Raw genomic sequence first — 27,850 nt, forward strand, 5'->3', positions numbered from 1 at the left:
ACAAATAGCAGACCAAATAACAATATGCATAAATTTGTCAGTCCTAGTTCCTTTACCACAATTCACGTTTGCGCATTTTAGGGATTAAACTTGCACAACCTATGTAGTGGAAAGAACGTTCAAGTTGTGAACTAGCAATAGCACTGAATTTCTATGAGACATGATAAACACCGTCAAATCACTCGGTTATGCTAGTTTACTAAGAATGTATGATTTGGCAAGTGCCAGAAGTGAAATCAATACAATTCATGAAAGAAATTTAGTGAATAATATGACAGGAATCAAGTGGTCGCAGGCGCATCCTTGAAGTGCAACATAGCAACATAGTCAAATGACAAAATACCATAAGCTAAAGACAGAATATCAGTGTTCGAAGATTCAACAAGACTTCGTTAAGGTGTCGATGTTAGGCGACATTCTATGGGTCTAGAGTTTTAAAATATGCTCATAAAACTCCTAATTGATACATTGTGCCATGTTTTTAACAGCATTAGCATAAGGCGCGGCTCGTGTCCGCAAGGCAATTCGCATTCAATGAGACGCGATAACTATGCAATGAAAAATATCTTTAGCTGACGCCACAGAATCGAGCATCCCGGCAATTCATAAAGCACATTTCGGCTAAATTTTACCTATGTTTGTTTTGGGAAAGTTTGAAATCGTTTGTGTTTGTTCAAGTATTACTCTTCTTTGATTACATGAAGCTTGCAGTGATCGTGTCTCACACGTAATACTAACAGTTTTACTCTCATTTTTCGGTCATCTGATGAAAAGCAAACCTCTTAAAACAACAGATTCTCTTAACAACTATAATGTTGTAAGTTATCTATTTATGATGGTTATAAATATTTATCATCATATCGAAATTTCTGCAGTAAAAGCAATGTCAGCTAGGATGAAAATTGGCAGGCCCAAGTATGTGCGAACATCGACAATAAACAAACCCAATTTTCAAATGAACAACTTCGTTACTTATTTAGTAACGAGTAATAAAGCATTTTAACTGTAGTGATACCTTGTGACTTGCTCATGACATTGCCCGCTACTGTTTCGGTAAATCTTTTTCTTTCCTTTCAGCTTCGGGAATTGAAGATTAACGCTGGTTTCCCGCTATGGATCAGGAGTGACACCGAGCTCAACGAATACTATTCATCGGTAAGCGATGTGTTATACGAGCGCTACGTTGGCAAGATTGCTGAACAAAAGAGTTGAACAGCTGAGGGAGAAGAACAATGTGTCGCGCTACCCAATCCGGGCCTTTCTGGTGTCTAGTGCTGCCGCCGCAACCAACGCCCCCCCCTCAGCAAGGTGATTGCATTTCGACAACACCTAAGAAGTATAATTCAAACACAATCAAGTTCATGACGACATCCGCTGTGGGAAATTACTTCTAGCAGCATGCCAATATTGTGAACAAAAAAGAAGATGCCCATGCAAGTCTAAAGTGGCTAATTTTGCTCAACTTAGGCGTACAGTGTGTTTCACTCCCGCTGAGCTTCTGCGAGTACATTACGCGTGGGAAACGCTACATTATTTCTGTCTAGCGACATTTCGATTCCGGAACATTTCGCTGTTGAGATATAATAAATCCTTGAATTTCATGGGCGTTTGCCAAGGACAATAATGTATGTTGTTGTCATCGCACTTCCGTTGTTCAGGAGTTTCCTAAATGTGCGGCTAGAGCGTACTTTGTCTGAGCAACACTGCAACACTGTCTACTATGCAGAACCAGATGAACCTTACGTTGGTTGTTCAAGCTAACAGCACCCCTCTTCCACACGTGGTCACATCGGAAAGCCAAATGATGTTCGTGAGGACTATATCTTCAACACAACATTGGAGTAAAGCCACAGAAAATACAAACCTCCCCCCTCACGAGATAAATGCACGAGAACGGGCGACCGTGGGCTGCAGGTAGAGCACAGGTCGGTATCCCAAGTCCGACCAAGCACCAGCGGCAGGTGACATTTCATGTGCGCTCTCTGAGTCATCATGCAGATGATCAGGAACATGCCGAAGGACTTCCGAGCTATGTGTTCTACCATTGTTTATTATGATAGACAAATGCTGCGTGGCGAAGTTTAAAGCGGTGCGCTATGGAGCAAGGTGTTGCAGCCAGAATATATATATATATATATATATATATATATATATATATATATATAGATATAGATATAGTGGGAGTAATATTTCAACGGGCCAGTTAGTCTTCGTGAAGGTGTGGGATATGGCACAACGGGAGCGTTGTCAACAAGGATAAATATATTTATTTCCCAACAGTTTCGGGGGGGGGGGGGTCCTCCCTTCATCAAGGGATGAGTTATACTAACATGAACTTCTAAACTTCGTTGCTGCCGCGTCCCTCTCGCCTTGAAAGATGTTTGCGAGAGTAAGAGAGAACTAAAAAAAGAGAGAAAGAAAGAAAAAACAAAAAAAGAAAAGAAAAAAAGAAAAAAGAAAACAAAAAGACGAAAAGGAAAAAAAGAAAAAAAGAAGAAGATAGGAAAGACAGAAATTAAAAAAGAGGAAGAACCACTGTCTACACTGAGAACGAAACCAAATGTCCGTGTACGTCCACATCCGGTTCTTATCCCGTGCTGGTCAGTTCTCGACGTGTGTCGGGCCACCCAAGATTGTTGCCACGGTGGAGGAAGAGGTCCGTGACGGCGTGCGTAAGGAAAGGGTTTCCCCTTAATGGGTTGGTCGGCTCTTTACCTTTCATCTTCGTCCGTTTCCCTTCAATGGTCAACAAGTAGTAGGCGAACATAAACACTTTGTATGTGCATGTGAAAAAAAAGAAAAAAAGGAAAAAAGGAAGAGAAAAACAACAAAAAATACAAGAAAGGACAGGGTACACGTACGAGTCAGTCAGAAAAAATAAGCATGGTCTCCAGCTATCAATCTTTGTCACCAATTTCTTCCTGGCTTACTTCTAGGAGGCAGGAGAGTCTTCCGCAGTCCTCGTTGATGCCGGCTACAAATGTTCGAAATTTGAAAATAAAATATGCCTCACGCGTTCGTGCTCGCGTCTGTTTGAGAAACCGGACTGCAAAAGAGTTACGCTGATATTTTCAAAACTGTGGTTTGGCAGGCGCAGATGTCTAGATGAAGGTAGCTTGGGCAGTGAAGTGGCGTGGTACCGGTGATTATTGAACCGCAGCCGAAATGGCGTGTCTGTTTGGCCCATATATTCTTGTCCGCATATGCTGCAATGTAGCATGTATATTACGTTACTGGAGTCACAATTAAGGCTTCCAGTTATGCAGAATTTGAAATCCGAGAAGTTCGCTTTGAATTCACGTGTTGTGACCATCTGTGGCATAGCTTGCATCGAGCTTTTCCGCAGGGATGACACCCTGATTGAAATTTGGGGGTGTTTGTTTTTGCTCTGACAAGAATGTCCTTCAGATTTTTATCCCTGCGGTACACCACGTGAGGTGGCTTCGCGAAAATAGAAGTTAGTCTTTTGCTTTGCCTGATTATGTTTAAATGGCGGGAAAGTATGTTCTTGATTCGTGGCGCTGATGAGGAGTAAGTTAGTACAAGGTTCGTTTGGGAAGTCGTTTTAGATACTCTGCTTGGTCCCTTGATTATATCATTCCTGTTCACGTTGCGAGCACGTAGTATGGCATCGTCAATAATGTCCTCCGGATAGTTTTGTTTCAATAAGGAATGCTTTAGGTGTTGTGCATGTGTGTCAAATTCCCGCATATTGGTGCATATTCTTCGGTACCGGTAGGCCTGAGAATATGGAATACCCGTTTCGCAATGCTTTGGGTGGCTGCTGTGGTAATGTAGGTACATTCGATTGTCTGTAGGCTTTTTGTAAAGGTTTGTTGATAAGCGGTCAATTTTGACCGTGACAGTGAAGTCCAAGAAGTTAATGCTAGTTTAGGAAATTTTGTGCGTGAATTTCATTGACGGGTGGCACTTGTTAAAATCCTCTATGAAGCGGAAAAGACTTCCCTTATCGTGGTTCCAAATAAAAAAAATATCGTCTAAGTATCTTCTGTAATAGAAAGCTTTCAAGGTGCGTCCCTCAATGAATGGGATTTTAAGTGAAGCCATTAAGGTGCTCGCGAAGTTTGGGGCCATTTTCGTGCCCATTGCAGTGCCACTGACCTGAAGGAAATGCTTACCATTGAACTCACACTGGTTACAATTTAGTACAAGTTCAAGAAGTGTAAACAGTACCTCGCCACATACACTAGTTGATGAGTCAGATTTTACATGTTCAGAAACCTTAGCCGCTATTTCGTCATGGTGGGGTATGTTGGTGTAAAGTGAGCAGACGTCCATGGCCACCAGAAAACTACCGCATGGGATGTCGAGACTTGAAGTTTCGCAGATGAAGTGGTTTACGTCCTTTAGGTAATAGGAAAAATTTGGGGGGATGTTTTTTTATTAAGACATTGATGAATTCTGATATCTTTTCTGTTGATGTGCTGTTACTGGATACTATCGAACGTCCCGGATATCCTGCCTTGTGTATTTTTGGGAGCAAATAGAATCGACGGGGAACAGAATGGGCCGCTAACATTGCTTTTACATTTTGTCGGTAATTTTCTCGTCCCGGCGGAGATTATTTAGGGTTACTTTTACCTCCCTTTCAAATTCGGGAGTCGGGCCCGTTGGAAGTTCTTTGTAGAATTTTGTGCCTGATAGTTGTGGTTCCCCTTCCTTTAAGTAGTCCGACGTGTTTAGAATTACTATGCAGCCCCTTCATCAGCCCGTTTGATGGTAATTTCAGTGTTTTTTCGTAGTTCATCGAGTGCTGTTCGTTCTGACTTCAATATGTTGTTTCGAGATGGCCGATTTTTTTCATACGCTCTGATGATATCTTTTTGAACTGCTCATATATATCAAGGTGTTTGTCCCTCTGCTCACCTAGACACCATGATTTGTCACCACCAATCAATCTAACTAAGGGCACATGCGCGAACATGCTTCCCGCGAAGGGCGCGAATGAGGATCGGTGCGAAAAGCTCGTATATTCTCGTCCGTACAGTCCTTGCGACCAAGAAAGTATTCACGGAGGCGGAGATTACGCGCAAAGTTATCGAGGCCTTGGTACAGTTCAAATTCATTGAATCTACCAGATGATGGACAAAAGGTTAAGCCTCTCGACAAAAGTTGAAGTTGAGCGGGTGTGAGCGTTGTGTTGGACAGATTGAAGACATTTTTCTCATAAGTTTTTGACTGCTCTTGGCTATCACGTGGCATGGGAGTGTCAGCCTCATATTCGAGAGTAAGGGTGTTTTGATTAAGATTGCACTGTAGTTTCGAGTTCCCATTTTTCTCCTCAAAGTTAGGTTGTGGTACGGGTGGTCTCTGGCGTTCTTGTACGGCCTCATTCTTATTTTCCTGTTGCAGAGCAATGGAGCTTCTGCAGTCCCGATTGAATTTTCTATCTATCTTTTACTACTGAAATTTCGCCTGTCTTTTTTAGTCATATCTTTCCAGTTCTCATGCCTCATGCTCTCCAACATTAGATACCAATTTTTGCGTGGCCTCCGTGACACTGTATTGGGCGGCCTTACGCTCACTATGGTCCGCAATGACCCGAGTCAGTTGCAAGGACGCTTCTAATAATATTTTTTTTGCACTTCCACCTTTCTGCTTCACTTAGTGTAGACATTGAGGGGTTGCAGGCTAGGCCGAGGCGCTTAGGTGCAATTTCGTGAGATAGATATTTGGTTAGTTGTTCCACGTGTTTTTCGTATTGCACCCGTTTTTCAATGATTTTCCCAATCGATAGAAATGAATGGGACCATGCATGTTTAAGACGGCCCGTACCTTTTGTTTCCCCGTGTCACTTGGAAGCCACCGCCTTGGTCTTCGCCGCATTTGTACGCCTGGTGTTGTGAGGCCTCGCTGGTGGGAAAGCGACGTCGTCACTGCTGGGACCCTGGATGGCTCTTTGTGTCCCTCGGCTCCCTGTTGTTGAGTGCGTTTGGCATTGGAGTCTAAACTCAAGGGCCAGAAATACTGCTCAACAGGAAAAAACTGCTCTGCAACAGGAAAATAGGAATGAGGCCGTACAAGAACGCCAGGGACCACCCGTACCACAACCTAACTTTGAGGAGAAAAATGGGAACTCGAAACTACAGTGCTATCCTAATCAAAACACACTTACTCTCGAATATGACGCTGATATTCTCGCGCCACGTGATAGCCAAGAGCAGCAAAAAACTTATTCGAAAAATGTCCTCAGTCTGTCCTACACAACGCTCACACCCGTTCAGCTTCAACTTTTGTCGAGAGGCTTAACCTTTTGTCCATCATCCGGTAGATTCAATGAATTTGAACTGTACCAAGACCTCGATAACTTTGCGCGTAATCTCCGCCTCCGTGAATACTTTTATGATCGCAAAGACTCTACGGACGAGAATAGATTGATTGGTGGTGACAAATTATGGTGTCCAGGTGAGCAGAGGGACAAACACCTCAATATGTATATATCAGCAGTTCAAAAAGATATCATCAGAGCGTATGAAAAAAATTGGCCATCTCGAAACAACATATCAAAGTCAGAACAAAGGGCACTCGATGAACTACGAAAAAACACTGAAATTACAATCATACCGGCTGATAAAGGAGGCTGCATAGTAATTCTAAACACGTCGGACTACTTAAAGGAAGGGAAACGACAACTATCAGACACAAAATTCTACAAAAAACTTCCAACAGACCCGACTCCCGAATTTGAAAGGGAGATAAAAGTAACCCTAAATAATCTTCACCGGGACGGGAAAATTACCGGCAAAATGTTAAAGGTAATGTTACCGGCCAATTCTGTTCCCGGTCAATTCTATTTGCTCGCCAAAAAATACACAAGGCAGGCAATCCGGGACGTCCGATAGTATCCAGTAACAGCACATCAACAGAAAATATATCAGAATTCATCAATTCCTTAATAAAAAACATCCCGCAACTTTTCCCTATTACCTAAAGGACACAAACCACTTCATCTGCGAAACTTCAAGTCTCGACATCCCAGGCGGTAGTTTTCTGGTGACCATGGACGTCTGCTCACTTTACACCAACATACCCTACCATGACGGAATAGCGACTATAGTTTCTTAATATGTAAAATCTGACTCATCAACTAGTGTAACTGGCGGGGTACTGTTTACACTTCTTGAACTTGTACTAAATTATAACCATTTTGAGTTCAATAGCAAGCATTTCCTTCAGCTCAGTGGCACTGCAATGGGCACGAAAATGGCCCCAAACTTCTGGAGCACCTTTATGGCTTCACTTGAAATCCCATTTATTGAGCGACGCACCTTGAAACCTTTCTATTACAGAAGATACTTAGACAATATTTTTTTTATATGGAACCACGATGATGGAAGTCTTTTTCTCTTCATAGAGGATTTAACAGGTGCCACCCGTCAATTAAATTCACGCAAAAAGTTTTCAAAACTAGCATTAACTTCTTGGACGTCACTGTCACGGTCAAAAATGACCGCTTGTTAACAAGCCTTTACGAAAAGCCTACAGACCGTCAAATGTACCTACATTTCCACAGCAGCATCGCTAAACGGGTATTCCATATTCTCAGGCCTACTGGTACCGAAGAATATGCACCGATATGCGGGAATTTGACAGACACGCAGAGCACTAAAGCATTCCTTATTGAAACAAAACTATCCGGAAGACATTATTGACGATGCCATACTACGTGCTCGCAACGTGAACAGGAATAATATAATTAAGGGACCAAACAGAGTATCGAAAACGACTTCCTAAACGAACCTTGTACAAACTTACTCATCATCAGCGCCACGAATCAACAACATACTTTCCCGCCATTTCAAATAATTAGGCAAAGCAAACGACTAACTTCTATTTTCACGAAGCCACCTCACGTGGTGTACTGCAGAGATAAAATTCTGAAGGACATTCTTGTCAGAGCAAAAACAAACACCCCCAAAATTTAATCAGGGTGCCATCCCTGTGGAAATGCTCGATGCAAGGTATGCCCACAGATGGTCACAACACGTGAATCCAAAGCCAAATTCTCGGATTTCAAATTTTGCATAACTGAAAGCCTCAATTGTGACTCCAGTAACGTAACATACATGCTACATTGCAGCATATGCGGACAAGAATATATCGGCCAAACAGACACGCCATTTCGGCTGCGGTTCAATAATCACTGGTACCACGCCACTTCACTGCCGAAGCTACCTTTATCTAGACATCTGCGCCTGCCAAACCACAGTTTTGAAAATATCAGCGTAACTCTTTTGCAGTCCGGTTTCTCAAACAGGCGCGAGCGCGAACATCGTGAGGCATATTTTATTTTCAAATTTCGAACATTAGTAGCTGGCATCAACGAGGACCCCGGAAGACTCTCCTGCCTCCGAGAATTAAGCCAGGAGGGAATTGGTGATAAAGATTCATATCTGGAGACCATGCTTGTTTTTTCTGACTGACTCGTACGTGTACACTGTCCTTTCTTGTATTTTTTGTTGTTTTTCTCTTCCTTTTTCTCTTTTTTTCTTTTTTTTCACATGCACATACAAAGTGTTTATGTTCACCTACTACTTGTTGACCATTGAAGGGAAACGGATGAAGATGAAAGGTAAAGAGCCGACCGACCCATTAAGGGGAAACCCTTTCCTTACACACGCCGTCACGGACCCCTCCCGCCACCGTGGCGACAATCTTCCGTGGCCCGACACACGTCGAGAACTGACCAGCACAGGAGAAAAACCGGATGTGGACGTACAAAGACATTTGGTTTCGTTCTCCGTGTTTACAGTGGTTCTTCCTCTTTTTTACTGTATTTTTTATTTTTCTTTTTACTTTTTTTCTTTTCGTCTTTTTTCTTCTTTTTTTTCTTTTTTTCCTTTCTTTCTTTTTTTTCAGTTCTCTCTCACTCTCGCAAACATCTTTCAAGGCGAGAGGGACGCGGCAACAACGAAGTTTGGAAGTTCATGTTAGTATAAAACATCTCCTGATGAAGGGAGGACCCCTCCCGAAACGGTTGGGAAATAAATATATTTATCCTTGTTGAGAACGCTCCTTTTGTGCCATATCCTATATATATATATATAAATATATATATATTGTGACGAAGAGCGGCGCGGCAGCTGTGGGCCATGGGCTGGAAAGGGAGGATGAAGAGGCAGAATAGAACAGCTTGCCCGACGAACGGGTGTTGTGTCTGTCTCGCTTATTACGATGGCGCAGCCGTTCAACGAACTTATGTGCGACGATCTGCGTGAAGAAACCGTCCTACGGAGTGGATGCACTCTCCAGCAGCCTGCAGCTCCTGCTACCGTGGCCCTGGCATCCGACCTGGCCGCCGCTGGTACCGAAGCCAGCGCGCTGCCTGCAGGCGTCCTTGCCAAACCACAAGGTCACTCCACTGACTTGGCTTCGCAAACCGCCCTCTTGCCCAGGGACACCGTACACGCTCCCTTGGACTTCGCCTCAGGTACCATCCCTGGAGCAACGTCAGTACCGTCACCAGAAGACAGGCGTAATTCCTCGCCTGTAGCCACCAGCGAACTCTGCACGGTTCTGCAGGCCATCGCTACTTCGAGCCAGCGTCTTGCAAACGCCATCGTCACCTTCCCTGCAGCCTGTGCACGCACCACGTTGCCTCCTTCATCTATGGCAGAAATTCCTGACTTTACTGACGTTGATCAAGACCCAACCGTCTGGCTGGATGAAATTCATTTGTTGGCCCGTCGACATGCATGGACTGACGACGTGACGCTATCGCTAGCCGTAAGCGGACAGCGTGAGTCCGCCGAAGCGTGGCATCATTACGATGGCTGCAAGTACAAATCCTGGAGAGACTGGACTACAGCCTTCGTCACGGCCTTCCCACCACTGCCATCCGCATACGACGACCATTTCATGCGCATGTGATCGCGTCGGCAGGCTCCATTGGAAGACGCACGTAAATACGTCTACGATAAGCTCGGGCTTCTCGACAAATGCGGCATTACATGGATCTCTCCGGCTGCCCGCCAGTATGTCGTTGATGGCTTGGCTGACCCTACTCATGCTGCCATCTTATCTTGCCAGTCACCTGAAGCGTCACCCCAGGTTTTCGCTCAAAAGGCAGCCGAACTTCAGCAAAACCCTCGTCGTCGGCTTAGCTTGGACAAATTACCGACTGTCCGTTCGACTTACGCCTCCACTTGACACGGATGCTTCAAGTGCGGTCGCATTGGCCACAATGCAGAGGAGTGTCGTCAACCTTTCCAGACCCGAATCCACTACAAAGCTTGTCAAACTCCTCGGATGTCCACTCATGTTGAGGGAATAGGTGACCTATCTGCTCTGGTGGATACCGGTGCGGAACGAACGGCGCTACACCGACGTCATGCTGCGGACACTATCCGACCGTGGACGCAACCTCCCCTCTGCGGACTTGGAGGAAGTGCTATGCCAGTCGGAATGCTCGACATTTCAGTCCGGATGGCAGCGGGCACTAAAGTTCTTCCAGCCATTCCCGTCCTTGAAGACCTCCCTGCCGACATGATCCTTGGTGCTGACTTCTTGGTAACTGATGACATTGAGCTCACCATACATCGCGGCCACGTCGAGATCCGGTTTTCGAAAACTGGGACTACCGCCACAACCCTGCTTCCACCGACAGGTGAGCCGTCCACTCCGCCAACCTTATCTTCTATATTGGCTCGCCATCAGCCAGTATTCGCTAGCAATACAGCAGAACTGCCAGACACTAATTTGCTGGTCCATCGCATATCAACGGGACATCATCCGCCAATATGCGTACCACTGCGACAATACGCTGGATGAGAACGGGCAGTGATCGCAGAACAAGTAAATGAAATGCTTGCCGTGGGCATTATCAGGCCGTCATCGAGTCCGTGGGCAGCGCCAGTCGTCCTTGTTCGTAAGAAAAATGGATCACTACGCTTCTGCGTGGACTACAGGCAGCTCAATAAGTGTACAATGCCTGACTCCTACCCTTTACCTCGCATTGATGACGCTGTTGATACAGTACGTCACTACAAGTTCTTTTCGTCGCTTGATTTACGCGCAGTGTTTTGGCAGATTAACGTCGCGGAGGAAGATAGATGTGAAACGGCCTTTCGCACACCTTTTGGTTTGTATGAATTCAACCGCATGCCGTTTGGACTAAGAACGGCTCCTAGCACTTTTCAGCGAGCGATGAATTCAGTGCTCAGACCATTTAAAAACCAAGCCTGTGTGGTGTACTTAGACGACATCCTGGTCGTTGGCAGGACGGAGGATGAACACCTTCGCAATTTGAACGAGGTACTACACAGACTCTATGCAGCAGGGTTTCGTTTGAACAAAGAGAAATGCCAGTTTGGGATGTCCAAGATTTCGTACCTGGGACCTAATATATCTCCTGTCGGCATTCAGCCACTCCCGGAGCAAATAGCTGCCGTGTCGCAGTATCCCACACAAACCTGCTTGAAGCAGGTTCAGTCATTTCTGGGTATGACGTCGTATTTGCGAAGGTTTATTCCGCACTTCGCTTCGATCGTAGCTCCCTTGAGCGGTCTTCTTAAAAAAGGCGCGCGGTTTGAATGGGGCCTCTCACGAGAAAATGCTTTTCGAGCAATAAAACAAAAGCTCGCTTGTTGCCCCATACTAAGTCACTTCAATGAGGACTGGTCTACCGAAGTGCACACTGATGCCAGCCAAGTCGGCTTAGGAGCTGTGTTAGTGCAACGTGATCCAGATGGCGTGGAACACGTGATCGCATATTCCAGCCGAAAACTTTCAGACACCGAGCGCCACTATCCCTCCAACGAGCTTGAATGTCTTGCAGTGGTATGGAGCGTCGATGATAAGTTTCGACATTATCTTTTCGGGCGTAGATTAACTGTTGTGACTGATAATGCTGCTATAGCATGGATGTTCTCCAAGCAGCAACTTAAGCACAAATTTGTCCGGTGGATAATCACGCTGCAAGAATACGATTTTCACGTGCGCCACCGCGCCCGGGGGCTAAACAACGTCGCCGATGCTCTCTCATGGAGCCCCCTTGACTGCGCGCAACAAATCAGGCAAACCCACATTTTTTTCCCAGATGGATATGTCCCGAGCCCAACAGGAAGATAAAGATTTGGCATCCATTATTGCATCTATCACTGACAAGGGAAATCACAGTACTTTTGTGATGCGCAATGCCGCACTGAACCGGCGTCACTGGCGAGCGGACCGATCAGAAGAACGTTACCTCCTAGTGATCCCGAAATCCCACAGGTCAGAAATATTACGAGCCATTCACGACTCCCCAGAAGGCGGACACACCGGCCAACAAGCCACACTCCGGAAACTGCAAGAACGTTTTTGGTGGCCGAAGATGCAAAGTAGCATCCGTTCTTATGTCGGCAGTTGCAAAATTTGGCAGCAGTTTAAGCGACTGCCTGGGTGTCAACCTGGATTACTAACACCAATACAGATACCCGAAACAATTTTCCACACGACTGGCATTGGTTACATGGGACCTCTACCCACCACCACTGCGGGAAATCGTTACGTCATTGTAGCAGTAGACTACCTCTCAAAATACGTGGAAGTGGAGGCCGTGCCATCTCTTGCATCCACTTACCAAATCGACTTCCTCAAGCACCGATTTGAATGGAGACATGGCTTACCAAAGAAGTTAATATCTGATTGGGCTACAACGTTTCGTAGCGGGAACTGAAAAAGTACCTTTGCACGGCAGGCGTGCAGCACCACTTCGCATCCGCGTTTCATCCGCAAGCAAATGGCCTTACTGAGAGAACCAACCAGAGCATCTAGGCACGACTCACTCCATATACGAAGGCAGGGAAAAGAGGAGAGGCCGTCTGGGACGTCCACCTTCCGTCAGCTGCTTTTTCGATTAACACGGCACTGCAGACGTCTACCGGGGAAACGCCCTACAAAATTGTTTATGGGAAACTACCACAGCTGAAAGCGGTCCTCAGTCTGGATGCTCCCATTATAATTCCACGTGCCAACGATCGCAAAGCGGCCTGTCAGAAGATCCGAACGGAGGCGATCAAGAAAGCCACCCACGCACAAGAAAATCAAAAGTGCCACTATGACAGACGCCGTAGACCCGCTCCTGCTTACAACATCGCTGACGAGGTCTGGGTGCAAAGGGGCACCAGCGGGCCTGGCAAGAAGCTACTCCCTAAGTTCGACGGGCCATTCATAATTACTAAGCGTGTAGGAGAAAATACCTGGCGTGTGAACACCTCAGATGCGAACATCACTCTCGATAAACGCAAAAGAAACAACTTTGCCGTGCATGTGTCGTGCTTGAAAAAAGCAGTCGTACCGCTGCAGGTGCAATGAACTGTAACTTCTTTTTTTTGTTGTCAGGTCCGCAGTGTGGCCGAATGTAACGAAGAGCGGCGCGGCAGCTGTGGGCTATGGGCTGGAAAGCGAGGAATAAGAGGCAGAATAGAACAGTTTGCCCGACGAGCCGGTATTGTGTCTGTCTCGCTTATTAAAATATATATATATATATATTAGAGAAAGAAGTGTATACCTAAGGGTTCGTTTTTTCGTGTTTTGACACAATACAAATGAGATCTTACAGACAATAATGCCACGGAATGTATAGAGGAAGTTATTAGAACCAACGCAATGTATATAGGAAGAAATAAAAGTGGGAGAAAAAATAACTTGCCGTGAGCAGTAACCGAACCTACGACCTTCGAATAACGCGTTCCATGCTCTAACCACTGTGCTATCACGGCGGTCATCCCCTCAGCCACTTTATTGGGTTTATATGTGAATTTAAACGTGGGAATGTGAATCAGCGCCACCTGTAGCCATAGCGGCGAGTGTGGAACACCCTTTTATGAGCCGCTGTGGCGTCACGTAGCACGTGAACGTATTACGACCGGGCAGCTAACCAATAGTCCCTCGTATACAACCTAATGGCACCATGTCTGCCAGTACGAGACCCTCCTTAATGAATAAGGTAAATAAGTGTATACCTAAGGGCTCGTTTTTCTGTGTTTTGACACAATAATAATGAGATCCAGCAGACAATATTGTTACGTGGAAAATAACAGTTGTCGGTCTGCAGCCACAACGCAGCTCACTGACAACGTTCACTTCTTCACTCTCAGTCTGAGGCACCTTACTTGGGTGTGCTCCACTATGCCCTCTTTCAGTCAGACGAAATCACGTAACACGACCCCTGGCGGCAAAAGCGCCGACCCGGCGAGTTTACGGGGCCACAGCAGGAGCAGTGTGGTAACGCTTGAGCCTTGATACGTGGACGATGTCCCTTGACAGCAGAGCGGAAGAGGTTGATGGATTATCAGGGACAATTTCATATGTAGTGTCGGTCACTCGTCTAAGCACGCGGTATGGGCCCGTGAAACGAGAGAGAAGTTTTTCTGACAGGCCTGCATGTCGTGTAGGGGACCAAAGAAGAACGAGGGAGCCTGTTGGAAAGTGTTCGTCGTGATGCCGCTCGTCGTAACGATGCTTCTGCGAGTCTTAGGACGTCATTAATCTGCGGCGGGCAAGCTGACGAGCGTGGTCAGCTCGGGTAATAGGGTCGCGTGCATATTCGGAAGTAGACTGCGCAGCGGCTGGCAGGAAGGTATTCAACGGCAATGTTGGTTCGCGTCCAAACAGAAGGTAAAATGGCGAGTACCCGGCAGTGTCATGTCGTGAGGAATTGTATGCGAACGTCACGTAGGGTAGTGCAAGGTCCCAATCACGATGGTCGGCCGAGACGTATTTCGATAGCATGTCTGTCAGGGTGTGGTTTAAACGTTCTGTAAGCCCGTTTGTCTGGGGGTGGTACGATGTCGTGAGCTTATGTTGGGTAAAGCAGGAACGCAGGATATCGTCAACAACTTTCGAAAGGAACGTACGGCCTCGGACTGTCAGCAGTTGACGAGGGGCTCCACACACTAAAATGAGATCGCGTAGTAGAAAATCAGCGACGTCTGTAGCGCAGCTTGTTGGCATGGCTCGCGTAACTGCATAACGGGTCGCGTAATCCGTAGCCACCGCGACCTACTTGTTTCCGGAGGCGGATGTTGGGAAGGGATCGAGAAGGTCCAAACCAACACGGAAGAATGGCTCCGATGGGATGTCGATGGGCTGAAGATATCCGGAAGGTAGTCCCGACGGCTTTTTGCGACGCTGGCAAATTTCACAAGCGTTGACATGGCGACGTACAGAGCGTGAAAGGCCAGGCCAGTAGAAGCGGCGGCGCAGACGGTTATATGTGCGAGAGACACCACGGTGACCCTCGGTTGGCGCGTCATGGAGCTCGCGTAGGACTGTAGAACGCAGGTGCTTTGGTATGATTAGAAGTAGGTCGAGACCATTGGGCGATAAATTACGCCGATATAAGGTGTGCTCCTTTAAGGTAAACATACGAACGAAAGCGTCTTGCGGTGAAGATTCGAGCTGTTGTATTAGGCGGCTGATATCCGGATCGCGACCCTGCTCGTCCCCGAGATGAAGCAGCTGAGAGATGGAAAGGACGCAGCCCACAGAATCAGTGCTCGTAGGATAGCAGTCGGCCACAGGGTAGCGTGACAGACAATCCACATCTTTGTGCAGTTTTCCTGATTTGTACACTACGGTGTAAGAATACTCCTGGAGGCGGAGTGCCCCGCGGGCGAGACGACCTGTGGGATCTTTGAGGGAGGCGAGCCAGCAGAGAGCGTGGTGGTCCGTAAGAACTATAAATGGTCGGTCGTATAAGTAAGGGTGAAATTTCGCGACTGCCCACACCAGTGCTAGGCATTCGCGCTCTGTAATGGAATAATTACGCTCCGAGGTGGACAGCAGCCTGCTGGCATAAGCTATAACGCGATGCATCCCACGTTGTCGCTGAGCCAACACAGCGCCTATTCCGTAACCGCTGGCATCGGTGCGCACTTCGGTCGGTGCCGTAGGGTCGAAGTGAGCCAGCACAGGAGAAGAAGTGAGCAAAGTGGTCAGGTCGGAAAATGCTGCTGCTTGCGAGGGACCCCAGGTTAACGTCTCATCCGGTTTGAGTAAATCTGTTAGGGGCCGAGTGATTTCCGCGAAGTTCTTGATGAATCGCCGAAAATAGGAGCAGAGCCCCACAAAGCTGCGGACATCTTTGGCGGTTTTCGGCACAGGAAAGTCTTTCACAGCTCGAACTTTTTCTGGGTCAGGCTGTACACCGTAAGCGTCAACAATATGTGCAAGTATTGTAATGCGACGGCGACCAAACCCGCACTTGGAAGAATTCAGCTGAAGGCCAGCGAGACGGAATACATCAAGAATTTTCGACAGTCTCTCAAGGTGCACTTCAAAAGTGGGAGCAAACACAATCACGTCATCCAGATAACAAAGACACGTAGACCACTTGAATTCATGGAGCAGGGAGTCCATCGTTCCTTCAAAGGTGGCGGGGGCATTACATAAGCAGAAAGGCATGACTTTGAATTGGTAGAGGCCATCGGGTGTTACAAAAGCCGTCTTCTCTCGGTCCATGGGGTCCACGGCAATCTGCCAATAACCACAACGAAGATCGATGGAAGAAAAGTAGGCGGCACCATGGAGGCAATCAAGGGCGTCATCAATGCGGGGCAGAGGGTATGCGTCTTTCCTGGTGATGTTGTTAAGGCGGCGATAGTCCACACAAAATCGCCACGATCCGTCCTTCTTTTTAACTAATACCACCGGGGATGCCCAGGGACTGGAGGATGGTTCAATAATGTCCTTCGCTAGCATCTTGTTCACCTCCTTCTGAATTATGCTCCGCTCAAAAGCAGACACTCTGTAGGGACGGCGGTGAACAGGGTTGGCATCACGTGTGTGTATGCGATGCTGGACAAAGGACGTCTGCCCAAGAGGTTGGTCACCAAAATTGAAAATATCCTGGTAGGCCTCGAGAAGGTGTTGTAGGGCTTCAACTTGCGGAGGCGGAAGATCAGTGGCGATCATGTCTACAATTTGACGGCTGCCCGAATGTGTTGCGAGTGATGTGCGCTGCGGTGAAACAAGTGTGTCTAAGGCAAGCACTTCATTTTGTGAATCGAGCAACGGACACAGGTGGACCACAGAAATGCCTTGCGGAAGCACATGATTCATGTAGCCGAAATTGACAAGAGGTAGACAAGTTTTGTTATCTGTGATGCTGAGCACCGTATAGGGCACTGCAACATTGTGCGCAAGGAGTACGTCGGTGAGAGGCGTAGCGTAATAGTCACCGTCGGGCACAGCTGGTGAGCACAGAAAATTGACGTACGTCACAGTTTTGGAGGGCAGGCGAACAAAGTCGCTGCATTGTAATCGGCATGTAGGTTGGTACAGGGCGGCACTGATTTGTGGCAGTTCAAGGCGGAGCACACCAGCGGAGCAATCAATCAGAGCAGAATTGGCGGCAAGAAAATCGAGGCCTAGTATGAGGTCGTGGGGACATGTTGCAAGCACGGTAAAAAAACGACCACTTGATGACCGGCTACGGTAAGTTGAGCTGTGCATATACCGAGGACAGGGACTTTTGCACCATCTGCAACTTGGACGACACTGGTCAAGGGGGGCGTGAGGACCTTCTTCATGCGACGACGAAAACGTAAACTCATAATACAGACGTGAGCGCCCGTATCTATCAAAGCTTCAACAAGTGTGCCATCAACATATACTTCTAGGGTGTTCCGGTTCAAACGTAAGGGCAACAAAGGATTTTTGGGTAAGGTCGACAGGGCAGCTTCACCTCCAGAAGCTGCGCAGCCTAGTTTTCCGGGGACATGCGGCGGTTGAACGATGGCGAGGGAGAGCGGCGACGCGTATTTGAACGAGAAGGGCGGCTTTGAGGCGGTGGCGACGACGGGGAAGGGTGGCCGTAGTTCTCAGGGGCAGTAAATGCTGTAGACTCAGTACGGGTCGGATAACGGTAGTTTTTGTGGACGGAATGAGTTACTGTAAGCGGGGTACGAGCCAGAAGACATAGATGGCCATTGGCTGCGGCAGTAACGAGCGATGTGTCCTGCGCGACCACAGCGGAAGCAGATTGGCTTATCATCAGCTGTTCGCCATTCAGACGGGTTCCTGGTTCGAATAGAGTACGGACGGCGACGTCTCATGTCCACAGAAGCTATCGAGGGACCAGTATTATCCAGTGTGGATGCAGTGGACAGGATACCAAGGTTAGCGAATTCCTGGCAGACAACAGCCTGGATGAAGGCGACAGCTGGCGTTGAGGCGTCCGGCAACGTCGGTTTGTTGGCAGCCGGGTAAGCGGCCTCAAGTTCACGTCGGACGATGCGCGTCACGTCTTCGGTTGTAGACGGATGACAAGGAGTGGCTTCGCAAGACGACGTTGCCGCGGTGTTGGGTAGGCGCTGAAACTGCTGCAAAATGCGCCAACTCTTCGCCTGCTCGAGACGGCGGCACTCTTTGATCACGGCGTCCATGGTCGTTACGTTGGTAAATACGAGCAGGCTGAACGCATCGTCGGCGATTCCTTTTAACACGTGCGAAATCTTGTCGGCCTCAGTCATGTTAGGATCGGCCCTTTGACACAACGCTAAGACGTCTTGAATATAAGTCAAGTAGGGCTCAGTGGACGTCTGTGTACGTACAGCCAATTGCTTTCGGGCATCAAGTTGTTGACCAAACGGGTTGCCAAAAAGGCAGCGGAGCTGTTGTTTAAACATTTCCCAGCTTGTGATTTCATGCTCGTGGGTCTCAAACCAGGTGCGAGGGGTCTTGTCAAGATAGAAAATGACATTCGCAAGCATAATGGTTGGGTCCCAGCCATATTGCTTGCTGATGCGCTCGTACATGCTAAGCCACTTGTCCACATTCGCGTTGTCCTCTCCAGTAAAGGTACCGGGATCACAGAGTTGCGTTAGGGCGACGTACCGGGTTGCTGTCGTTGCTGAGGTAGGTGGCGAAGCCGTATCCTCACCCGGAGCCATGGTAGCAGACTTAAGGAGGCGTCGACTGCGTAGCTCCGTTGCCAGAAGAGTACTCAGCACCTCCACCAAAATGTTACGTGGAAAATAACAGTTGTCGGTCCGCTGCCACAACGCAGCTCACTGACAACGTTCACTTCTTCACTCTCAGTCTGAGGCACCTTACTTGGGTGTGCCCCACTATGCCCTCTTTCAGTCAGACGAAATCACGTAACAATATTGCCAAGGAATATATAGTGGAAGTTATTAGAACCAATGTATTGTGTATTGTGTACTAAATTCCTGTCACTCACTTGTACCGAATTTTATTAATAAAAAAATTTTCTGATTTTTCTGAAGAAGAAAAAAAGTGGGTGAAGAAATAACTTCCCGTGAGCAGGAGTCGAACCTACGACCTTCGAATAACGCGTTCGATGCTCGACCCACTGAGCTATCACACTGGCTATCTCCACAGCCACTTATATATATATATATATATATATATATATATATATATATATATATATATATATATATATATATATATATATATATATATATATATATATATATATATATATATATATATATATATATATATGACGCTAAGATGAATGGGCGACGTGGTCTGGCTCATACCCCATGTTTATTGCATTCTGATCTTCTTCCGTCTCTGCCTCTACTACTAACTCCTAACCATCGCTACCTTCTTACGTTAGAGGATTCCCCCTCCCCCGAAAAAAGTCGCGTCAGACGAACATAAATGAAAACAACACATGCACAGCTTAGAACTGAACACTGTCAAAAAGAGAAGATCATTACAAATCCGAGTAAGTTTCCGTTAACACACTATAGCTTCACAGGAGTGAAAGCCATCCGGGGTATCAAGTGAAGCTCTGGAGGTGAGGCTGGCTGTTGCGGTCTGGACAACATAAGCATGCTTTGAGCTTGAAATAAATGCATACACAGCCGGTATTCTTGCGATGAATGAACGAGGTGTGATGGCCTTGAAGCATTGGCTCGATGATTTGCGCAGGTGTCGTGCTATTTGTCTTGATTGGAACCCATGCGTCGCCACCCGTTTGCGTGCTTTGTGACCGAGGCTGGTGCGGTGATTCTGCGTCCTTGCGGAATACAGGGTATGGTTTGGCGCATTTCTCGACGTTGTATATTGTATTGCCCGAGTCTTGATCTCGATTGGAGATAGCTTACTCGACGTCCCTTGGGAAAATATCCTGGATTCATGCTTTCTTTGTTTCGAGCGAGAAATCTTGAATATGTCGTTGGTTTGGTTGATACGTTTGTAAACGGCTTTCCATAAACCATGTGTGTTCTTCCGAAGATGATTTCATTCGTCGTCGTCCTTGTTCGTATAGCCCTTGGAATCTCTGTTGTTCTTGGACTTGCTGGCATTGATGATGTTGCTGCGAAAAGACCTGAGGTGGCAGCCCTTTTTCACCATGACACTGACTTTCTGGGCAATCGAATGTGGTGTCGAGTGGGCAGGTAGTAGTCTCTAGGCTGTTGTGCTGCATTTCGGGTAATGGAGGAAATGCTTCAGAGTTGATAGATACATCATCAGGGGCCTCTTCTTCGCTGTTCGCTGCGAGTGGTTCTTGCTTCTGAATGGGGATGGTAGGTTGAGGGCTTGGCTGAGTATTCTCCGAGCTCCGCAGCTCTATCCCGACTGTTGTGAGCGTGCTAGATGTGAGGTGGGCGTAGTGAGCGATGAAAGAGGCAAGTGACGGAAAGCTAGGAGGTAGCCCAATTTTGCTAGATGTAAAGTAAGCTGATTCAATGTGTAAAGACTGATTTTCATTCTTCGGGTCGTCATGGGGTTGTTCGGCATTTTCGCCATGTGTCAGCTGGTCTACCATGAACAAGGCGTCCTTATGACACAAATAGTGACCGTGAGGAGCCTTTGAAGAGCTGCGTCCTAGAAATCTAGGTGGTGGACCATGTATGCGAGACGAAGCATGAAAGGCATCAGTAGGATGAGCGACGTCTCGTGTCATATGCTGAAGCGATGACTTCGGAAATGCCGACTTTCGCGCAGAAGGAAGGCGCGCTTGGCGGTTGGGTTTTTCCCAATATACGCATGGCCTTCTGTATGTAAACTCATGTGCCACATCGTCTTGAGGCAGTTGTCGATTCGCGCTGGGCTTGCGAATGGTTTATGACTGCTTAGGAAATTGACAACAGTGTGCGGTTGTCTCTAGATGGTTGGCAATGAGTAGGTCTTGGTCATAGTCATTAAAACGGGTAATCATCTCCTCTTTGATTTTTCGCCATGACTCGTCGTTCTCGAACATGTGGGTGAGGTAAAAATTGAATGCCTCACCTGAGATATAGTCAGTGAACTTGATGATCATCTCCCGTTCCGACCAAGATGCAGCGGCAGCGTGGAGCTCCAATAGGTTAAACCAGTCCTGTTCGGGCCCGTCGTCCGCTGATCCGGTGTACTTGGGGATGTCAGGGTCGTCTGATGGTGTTGTCATGATGTTGGTCTTGGTGTAGAGTTGGGATGTACTTTTGTGGTCCACGTTTGGTCACTGCGTCTTGGTGAGACGTTCGAAGATGGTGGCCGGTTGATGAAGTGGCCGTCAGGTGTTCATCCTGTCGACTCGTTTGACGCTATGATGAATGGGCGATGTGGCCTGGCTCATACCCCATGTGTATTGCATTATAATCTTCTTCCTTCTCTGCCTCTACTACTAACTCCTAACCATCGCTACCTTCTTACGTTACACACACACACACACACTATATATATATATATATATATATATATATATATATATATATATATATATATATATATATATATATATATATATATATATATATATAGTAGGGAACGAAGCCTCCGGACTCTGAAGATGAGTCGAACTCTCGAGTGCTTTTTAGTGCGTCTACCAAAATAGGACGCCGCTCGCACTGTGAGTCCGTGCTTTGCCGTGACTGTCGCCATTGTGTATGCTCGCTGTGTGCCGGCTAATAAACGCCCTAACATGTCGGTAGAAAGTGCTGCGTTACCCTTCGATGCGCTTGGAACTTCGATCCCGTACCCTGCCATCTACCATTCGCCAGGATGCCTCTCAGCCACCGCCTCTTCCTGTGCCACCCATCTTCACTGGCGCCGATGGCAGTGACATGGTGGAATGGCTCACTATTTACGAGCGCGTGAGCATCCTGAACAAATGTTACAACAACCACGCGTCTGATTTTGCTACCTGATCCGATTTTAAAGCCGCTATCATCATCGTTTTTGGCCGCTCTACCGTTCGTAAGCTGCAAGCCGAGCAGCGCCTACGCGAACTTGCTCAGCAGGCTGGTGGGTCATTCACCAACTACATCACAGATGTCCTGGACTTGTGCAAGAAATCCAACGGCAGCATCTCCGAATCCGACAAGATCCGGAAGGTCATGAAAGGTTTTGACGATGATGCCTTCACGATGCTGCTCGTCAAAAACCTAGGCACAGTGGCTGAGGTCATCTCGCTGAGCCAGAGCTGCGAGGAGCTCCACCAGCAGCGTTCTATGACCCGTCGCTTCCCACCACGAGAAGCAGGGCTTGCTGGCTTGGAGGCGAGCTGTGGCCAGGTGGCGCTGCTGGCAGACCTCAAGTCTTTCATAGGTGAGGAAATCATGCACTAGTTCTCTCTCCTGCCTTTTGCCCACCCACCGGCTGTTCAACAATCAGCCACTATCCTTCTTCTATCCGCCGAGCGAATGAGCAGGAAATAGCGAAGGTTATGCCTGGGTACCACTCACAAAAACCTCCTGCTCCTGCACCCATAAGTTACACTAAAGTCGTCGCCAGGCCGCATTCAGCTGTTCCAGCACCCGCCTCACTGACTTAGGCCGAAACTGCCGCCCGACCTTCGTCCTGTGCAGGGGGGTTCCTGCTTCGTATGTTGAAGCGACCCCTCAGACTCAACTCTAGCCCAACCTGCAGCCTTTCCTGCCACCGTTCCGTCCTGCAACATGAACAAGAACTACCCCGGCGAAACAATGGCACACACCCGACAACCGGCCCATCTGCTTTGCCTGGGGTTACGCGGCTGTCACAAACGAGCGCTTAGAAAGGGAGCGCGCCGCCGAGTTCTGGGGCGGCGACGGTGCCAGGCACCGGAGGGGCACCTCAAGGTCAACGCTAAAGAAGAAAACAAGCATACAAATACTCCCTAGGCACGCCGTCGCTCCCCCTCGGAAGCATAGTTTCGCGGACCAACCTCCTCACATCGGCCGCCGAGCAAGCCCTGGAAGGATCTCGAAGGAAAGGGGCATGGTGATGCAGAGTTGCGTCACATGTCGTGTCGCAGACGTCCTCGAAACGTCTCGCTTTTTCCCCAGCCTTGCCTGTGCATCGCGCCGGTGAAACGATTAGAAATTTCTGGAATTTAGCGCGAAAGGTAATTAATTGAGCAGCGGAGAAGGAAAAACAGGCGAAAAAAAGTTTGCGCCAGTGTGCGTAGGCAAGAGAAGAAGAAAGATTGTGCCAGTGTGCCTAGCGTGTTTCCAGCGTGCCGGCGAAGGTTTTATCCTCAGTGACAAAGCAAGGAGATGAAGACAGTGTACGCCAGCTTGCATAGGCAGGAGATGAAGGAAGTTTTGCACAAGTGTGCGTAGGGTTATTCCGCCGTGTAGGCGAAGGCTTTTGTCACCAGTGACAAAGAAGGTGATGAAGAGGGTTTCCGCCTGAAGGGTGAAGGCCAGTGCTACCAGCAGAAGTGAGACTACCGCCAGAGAGCGAAGATGCGTCCAGCAATCGCCACGCGTGGGAAGCCGACGTTTTACCGCCGAAGAAGTTTGGCGCTTAACGAGCGGCTAATTGAAGACGCGAGGTTTTCTGCAAGATTAACTTCAGGAGCAGTGGATCAACAGCAGCGCTGTACTTTGAGTGAGTGATTCTTGGCTTTTTCAGACTCTCAGTATCATCCAGACCTTGTTCCAAGGACTTTGAACTGAATCAATTTTCGAACTGTTTATTCCTTAAGTGTCTTGATTGTTCGATGCATGTGATTGCATTGTAGCGCATATTGCTGTTTGTGTCCGTTGTTTTGAGTGTAGCTGATTTTACTGAGTAGTAGGTTGTTTCATTAGTGACATACCGTACTGAACTATTGCCAAGTGTGCATGTTTGTGTATGGTTTGATCTGCCAGATTTGAGAATATATTTTGTTTCGGTTATCAACTTTCGGTTCTGACTCGTTCTTTGGACCACAGCTGGCGTCCGCTGGTGCGCCAAATAGGAACACTTCAAAATTTTCTGCACTTTCGGGGTGCTGTTTGGGGGGCCCATACTTCGGCCCTTGGAATTAGCCTGGTGATCACCTTCCTAATTAACGATACCCGTGACAACTAATCTGGCATCCGCGACAGGACCTTTTGGGTGCACAGTGTGTTCAAAGTAGCGATAAAGAGCCTCGAGTCGTTGATAGCGCTATCGGAACAATTTTTGGTCGTCTGCTCAGTCTTCTCGTTAGCGAGTGTGCAGAAAGTGTTTCAATAAAGTGCTTTAGGCAGATATTTCGTGCACGTGGCGAGGTTTTATTAGCGTTACACCATGGATCTCGAGAAGTTAGTAGCTCTTGCTGCGAAGATGGGTCTCTCTGGCGCCAAACTACGGAAGTGGGTTAGCCAGAAGGAAGTAGAAGAAGAAGAGAGGGCCAGCGAAGAAATGGCAGCTGAGCTGGAAAAAGAAAGGTTGGCGGTTAAAAGAGCCAAAGCGGAGAAAGCAGCTGAGCTTGAGAGAGAGAAATTGCAAGCTTAGAGGGTCAAGTTAAAAACGCATCTGAGGTCGAGAGAGAAAAGCTGGTAGCTGAAAGACCGAAAGAAGAAAGAGAAGCGGAGATAGATAAAAAGGAACGGCACCGGCAGCACAAGATGGAACTCGAGCTGCTTCGTTTGCAACAGCGAAGTGAAACTCCCGTCCAAGCTTGAGTTGAAAGCAGCGAAAGGGAAGATCATGGTTTCTGCTTTAACCTGAGGAAGTTGCTCGTAGCGTTTGACGAAAGGAATGACAACCTTGACGTGTACCTTCACAAATTTGAGACAGTTGCAAGGAATCAGAATTGGCCGGAACATCAATGGGCAACTGCTGTGAGTATTGCTTGAGTGGCGAAGCACTCAGCGTGTACGGGAGACTGACGCCGACCGATTCAGCCAACTATACAAAGGTGAAAGCTGCTTTACTGAAGCGATTTAGATTTACTTTAGACGTTTTCTAGGACAGATTTCGGAGAGGAAAACCAGCTGATGTTGAGATGGCTACACAGTACGTTGCCCGACTTAGCCATTAATTTGACAGATGGATCGAACTTTCAGGGACAGCACAGGAGTACAAGGAGCTTAGATAGCTCCTTATTAAAGAGTAATTTGTTACCAGAGTCTACCCAAGCCTGTCGCTGTACTTAAAAGAGAGCAGAGCTAAGTCACTTGAATACATGCTTGAATTGGCTGATCAATTCTTGGAAGCACAATGTGGCACAAATTTGGCCAAGGTAGAAGGAGTGTCCCGAAAAGTTTAAGAAATTGGTGCCCGAAAAAAATAAGCGTGCAGCGGAGAGTGTTCCGCGACATTTTCGATGTAACAGAGTGGGTCATCGCACTACCAGCTGTCAAACTAACTTTACGGGCCTACTGTTGTAATATGTTTCAAATGTGGTCAGAATGGGCAGACGCATGTGCTAGCGGAGTGAGTAAAACCCACCAAGTAGCCTGTGTGCAGGCGGCACCGAAAACCGACAATGCTGACGTCACCGACGAATTCGTGGAGTTGAAAATAGAAAGCAACTACCTATTGCGTGTGCTGTAATGACAAGGCGGCCAACCGGTGCTACGAAGGGAATGCCAACGCTGCCTGACAAAGTTGCGGGCAAGAAGGTGACAGTGCTGAGAGACACCAGTAACTCCACTGTTATTGTGCAGAGAAACTTGGTGCGGGAAAGCTAACGAACAGGCAAAATTAAACCGGTTTGCTTAATCGACAATACGGTTTTGATGCTTCCCTAAGCAGAGATTGATGTTGAAACACCTTACTTCAATGCAAAGGTTACTGCCCTATGTATGACCACCCCCTGTACGACCTCATCATCGGAAACATCGACGCGGCACGAGGGCCGAACGATCCAGAACAATTGGGGGAAGACCCGAAGATGGAGCCCTCGTCGACACAGGGACCATAAGGTACTCCGGAGAAAAATCCCGTGAAGAATTTCACCCAAGCCCAAGGTGAAGCCTGGGTGCAAAAGACAGTGAATCGGGAGATGATCACGTTGAACGAAAGAATGTGCCACGCAGCTGGACTTGCGTCGGAACGGCCTCAACCGACCAACAAAGAAAAGGTGACGGAGTCGGCCAGCCAGGCCCAATGTAGTGACGTGAACAAGTTGTTGAATAACCCGACAAGATCGGTTCAACGTTATGACCCGTTATTGGTGTCGAAAGTGTCTGTGATGGCTGAGATGCCACTTCAGAGACCGGCGATTGGAAGGGCTTACCGGAACATAACGAGGAAAAATAAGAAGAGACCAAGCGAGCACCGCAAGAAAGGGCGCAAACGCAGCTCAAAGTACACTGTATAGGTGCTGAGGTCTAGTTGAAATGCGCTTGGCAGTGCTGAGTGCAATATGTTGTGTTATTATTGTTGTTATCCTGTGTTACTAGCGTGAAAGTGTTTGTTTCAGTGACGTGATGTATAGGACTGTACAATTGTTGTAAAGACAAACCTTTGTACGTGCGAGTTGTTTCAATTTTGTGATGGAGTGTTGTACTCATGTCCTTGAGGTTATATTTAATGTGTTTTGAAATTGGATTACAATGTACATTGTATCGAGTGTTCTGCTGTGAATGTGACGCGCCATGAGAGATGAACTGTATTACGGACCGTTATTGTGTGGAGACTGTTCGCGCCCATATGTGTGGTTTGGAATATTATGTGATAACATTCTTGAAGTGGGGGGCAGTGTCAGAAATGAGCGCTCAGAAAAGGTGCGTGCCGCCGGATTCTGGCGGCGGTGATGATGCTGGGCGCCGAAGGGGCGCCTCAAGGTCAACGCTAAAGAAGCAAACAAGCATCCAAAGACCCCATGGGCGCGCCTTCACTCCCCCTCGGAAGCGTAGTTTCGCCAACCAACCTCCTCATGTTGGCCGCCGAGCAAGCCCTGGAAGGATCTCGAAGGAAATGGGCGTGGTGAAGCAGACGGCCCTCGAAACGTCTCGCTGTTTCCCCAGCCTTGGCTGTGCATCAAGCTGACGAAATTATTAGAATTTTCTGAAATATAGCGCGAAAGGTATTAAAGCGCGACACGGAGATGGGAAAGCAGGAGAACAAGAAAGTTTGTGCCAGTGTGCGTAAGGTGTTTGCGCCGTGTCGGCGAAGGTTTTGTCCTCAGTGACAAAACAGGAGACGAAGACAGTTTACGCCAGCGTGCGTAGGCAGGAGAAGAAGAAAGTTTGCGCCAGTGTGCGTAGGGTGTTTGCGCCGTGTCGGCACAGGTTTTGTCCTCAGTGACAAAGCAGGAGACCAAGACAGTTTACGCCCGCGTGCTTAGGCGAAAGATGAAGGAACTTTTGCATAAGTGTGCGTAGTGTCATTCCGCCGTGTCGGCGAATGCTTTTGTCAGTGACAAAGCAGGTGATAAAGAGGGTTTCCGCTTCAAGGGTGAAGGCTGATGCAACCAGCAGAAAAACAGTGTGAGACTACCGCCAAAGAGCGAAGACGCGTCCTGCAATCGCGACGCGTGGGAAGCCGACATATTACGAGCGGGGAAGTTTGGTGCTTGGAGAGCGGCTAACTGAAGACGCGAGGTTTCCTGGAAGACAAACTTCGGGGGCAGCGGATCGACAACAGCGCAGGACTTTGAGTGATTCTTGGAAGAGTATCAATCAGACTTTGTTGCAAGTACTTTATACTGAATAAGTTTTTGAACACTTAAGTCTTTAGGTGTGTTGGTTGTTCGATGCATGTG

At 47.7% G+C, this 27,850-nt stretch overlaps 1 protein-coding gene across 1 annotated transcript in view; it reads left to right on the forward strand.

Moving 5' to 3' along the window:
• LOC142803192 (neprilysin-1-like) overlaps positions 1-27,850 on the forward strand; it is a 182,731-nt gene that overhangs the window by 32,489 nt on the left and 122,392 nt on the right. Inside the window, exon 3 of the mRNA XM_075888285.1 lies at positions 1,078-1,155. Within this exon, the coding sequence (XP_075744400.1) occupies positions 1,078-1,155 (78 nt within the window). The remainder of the gene's footprint in view (positions 1-1,077; positions 1,156-27,850) is intronic.

Source organism: Rhipicephalus microplus, chromosome 3, assembly GCF_043290135.1.
Source record: "Rhipicephalus microplus isolate Deutch F79 chromosome 3, USDA_Rmic, whole genome shotgun sequence".
Lineage (NCBI taxonomy): Eukaryota > Metazoa > Arthropoda > Arachnida > Ixodida > Ixodidae > Rhipicephalus > Rhipicephalus microplus.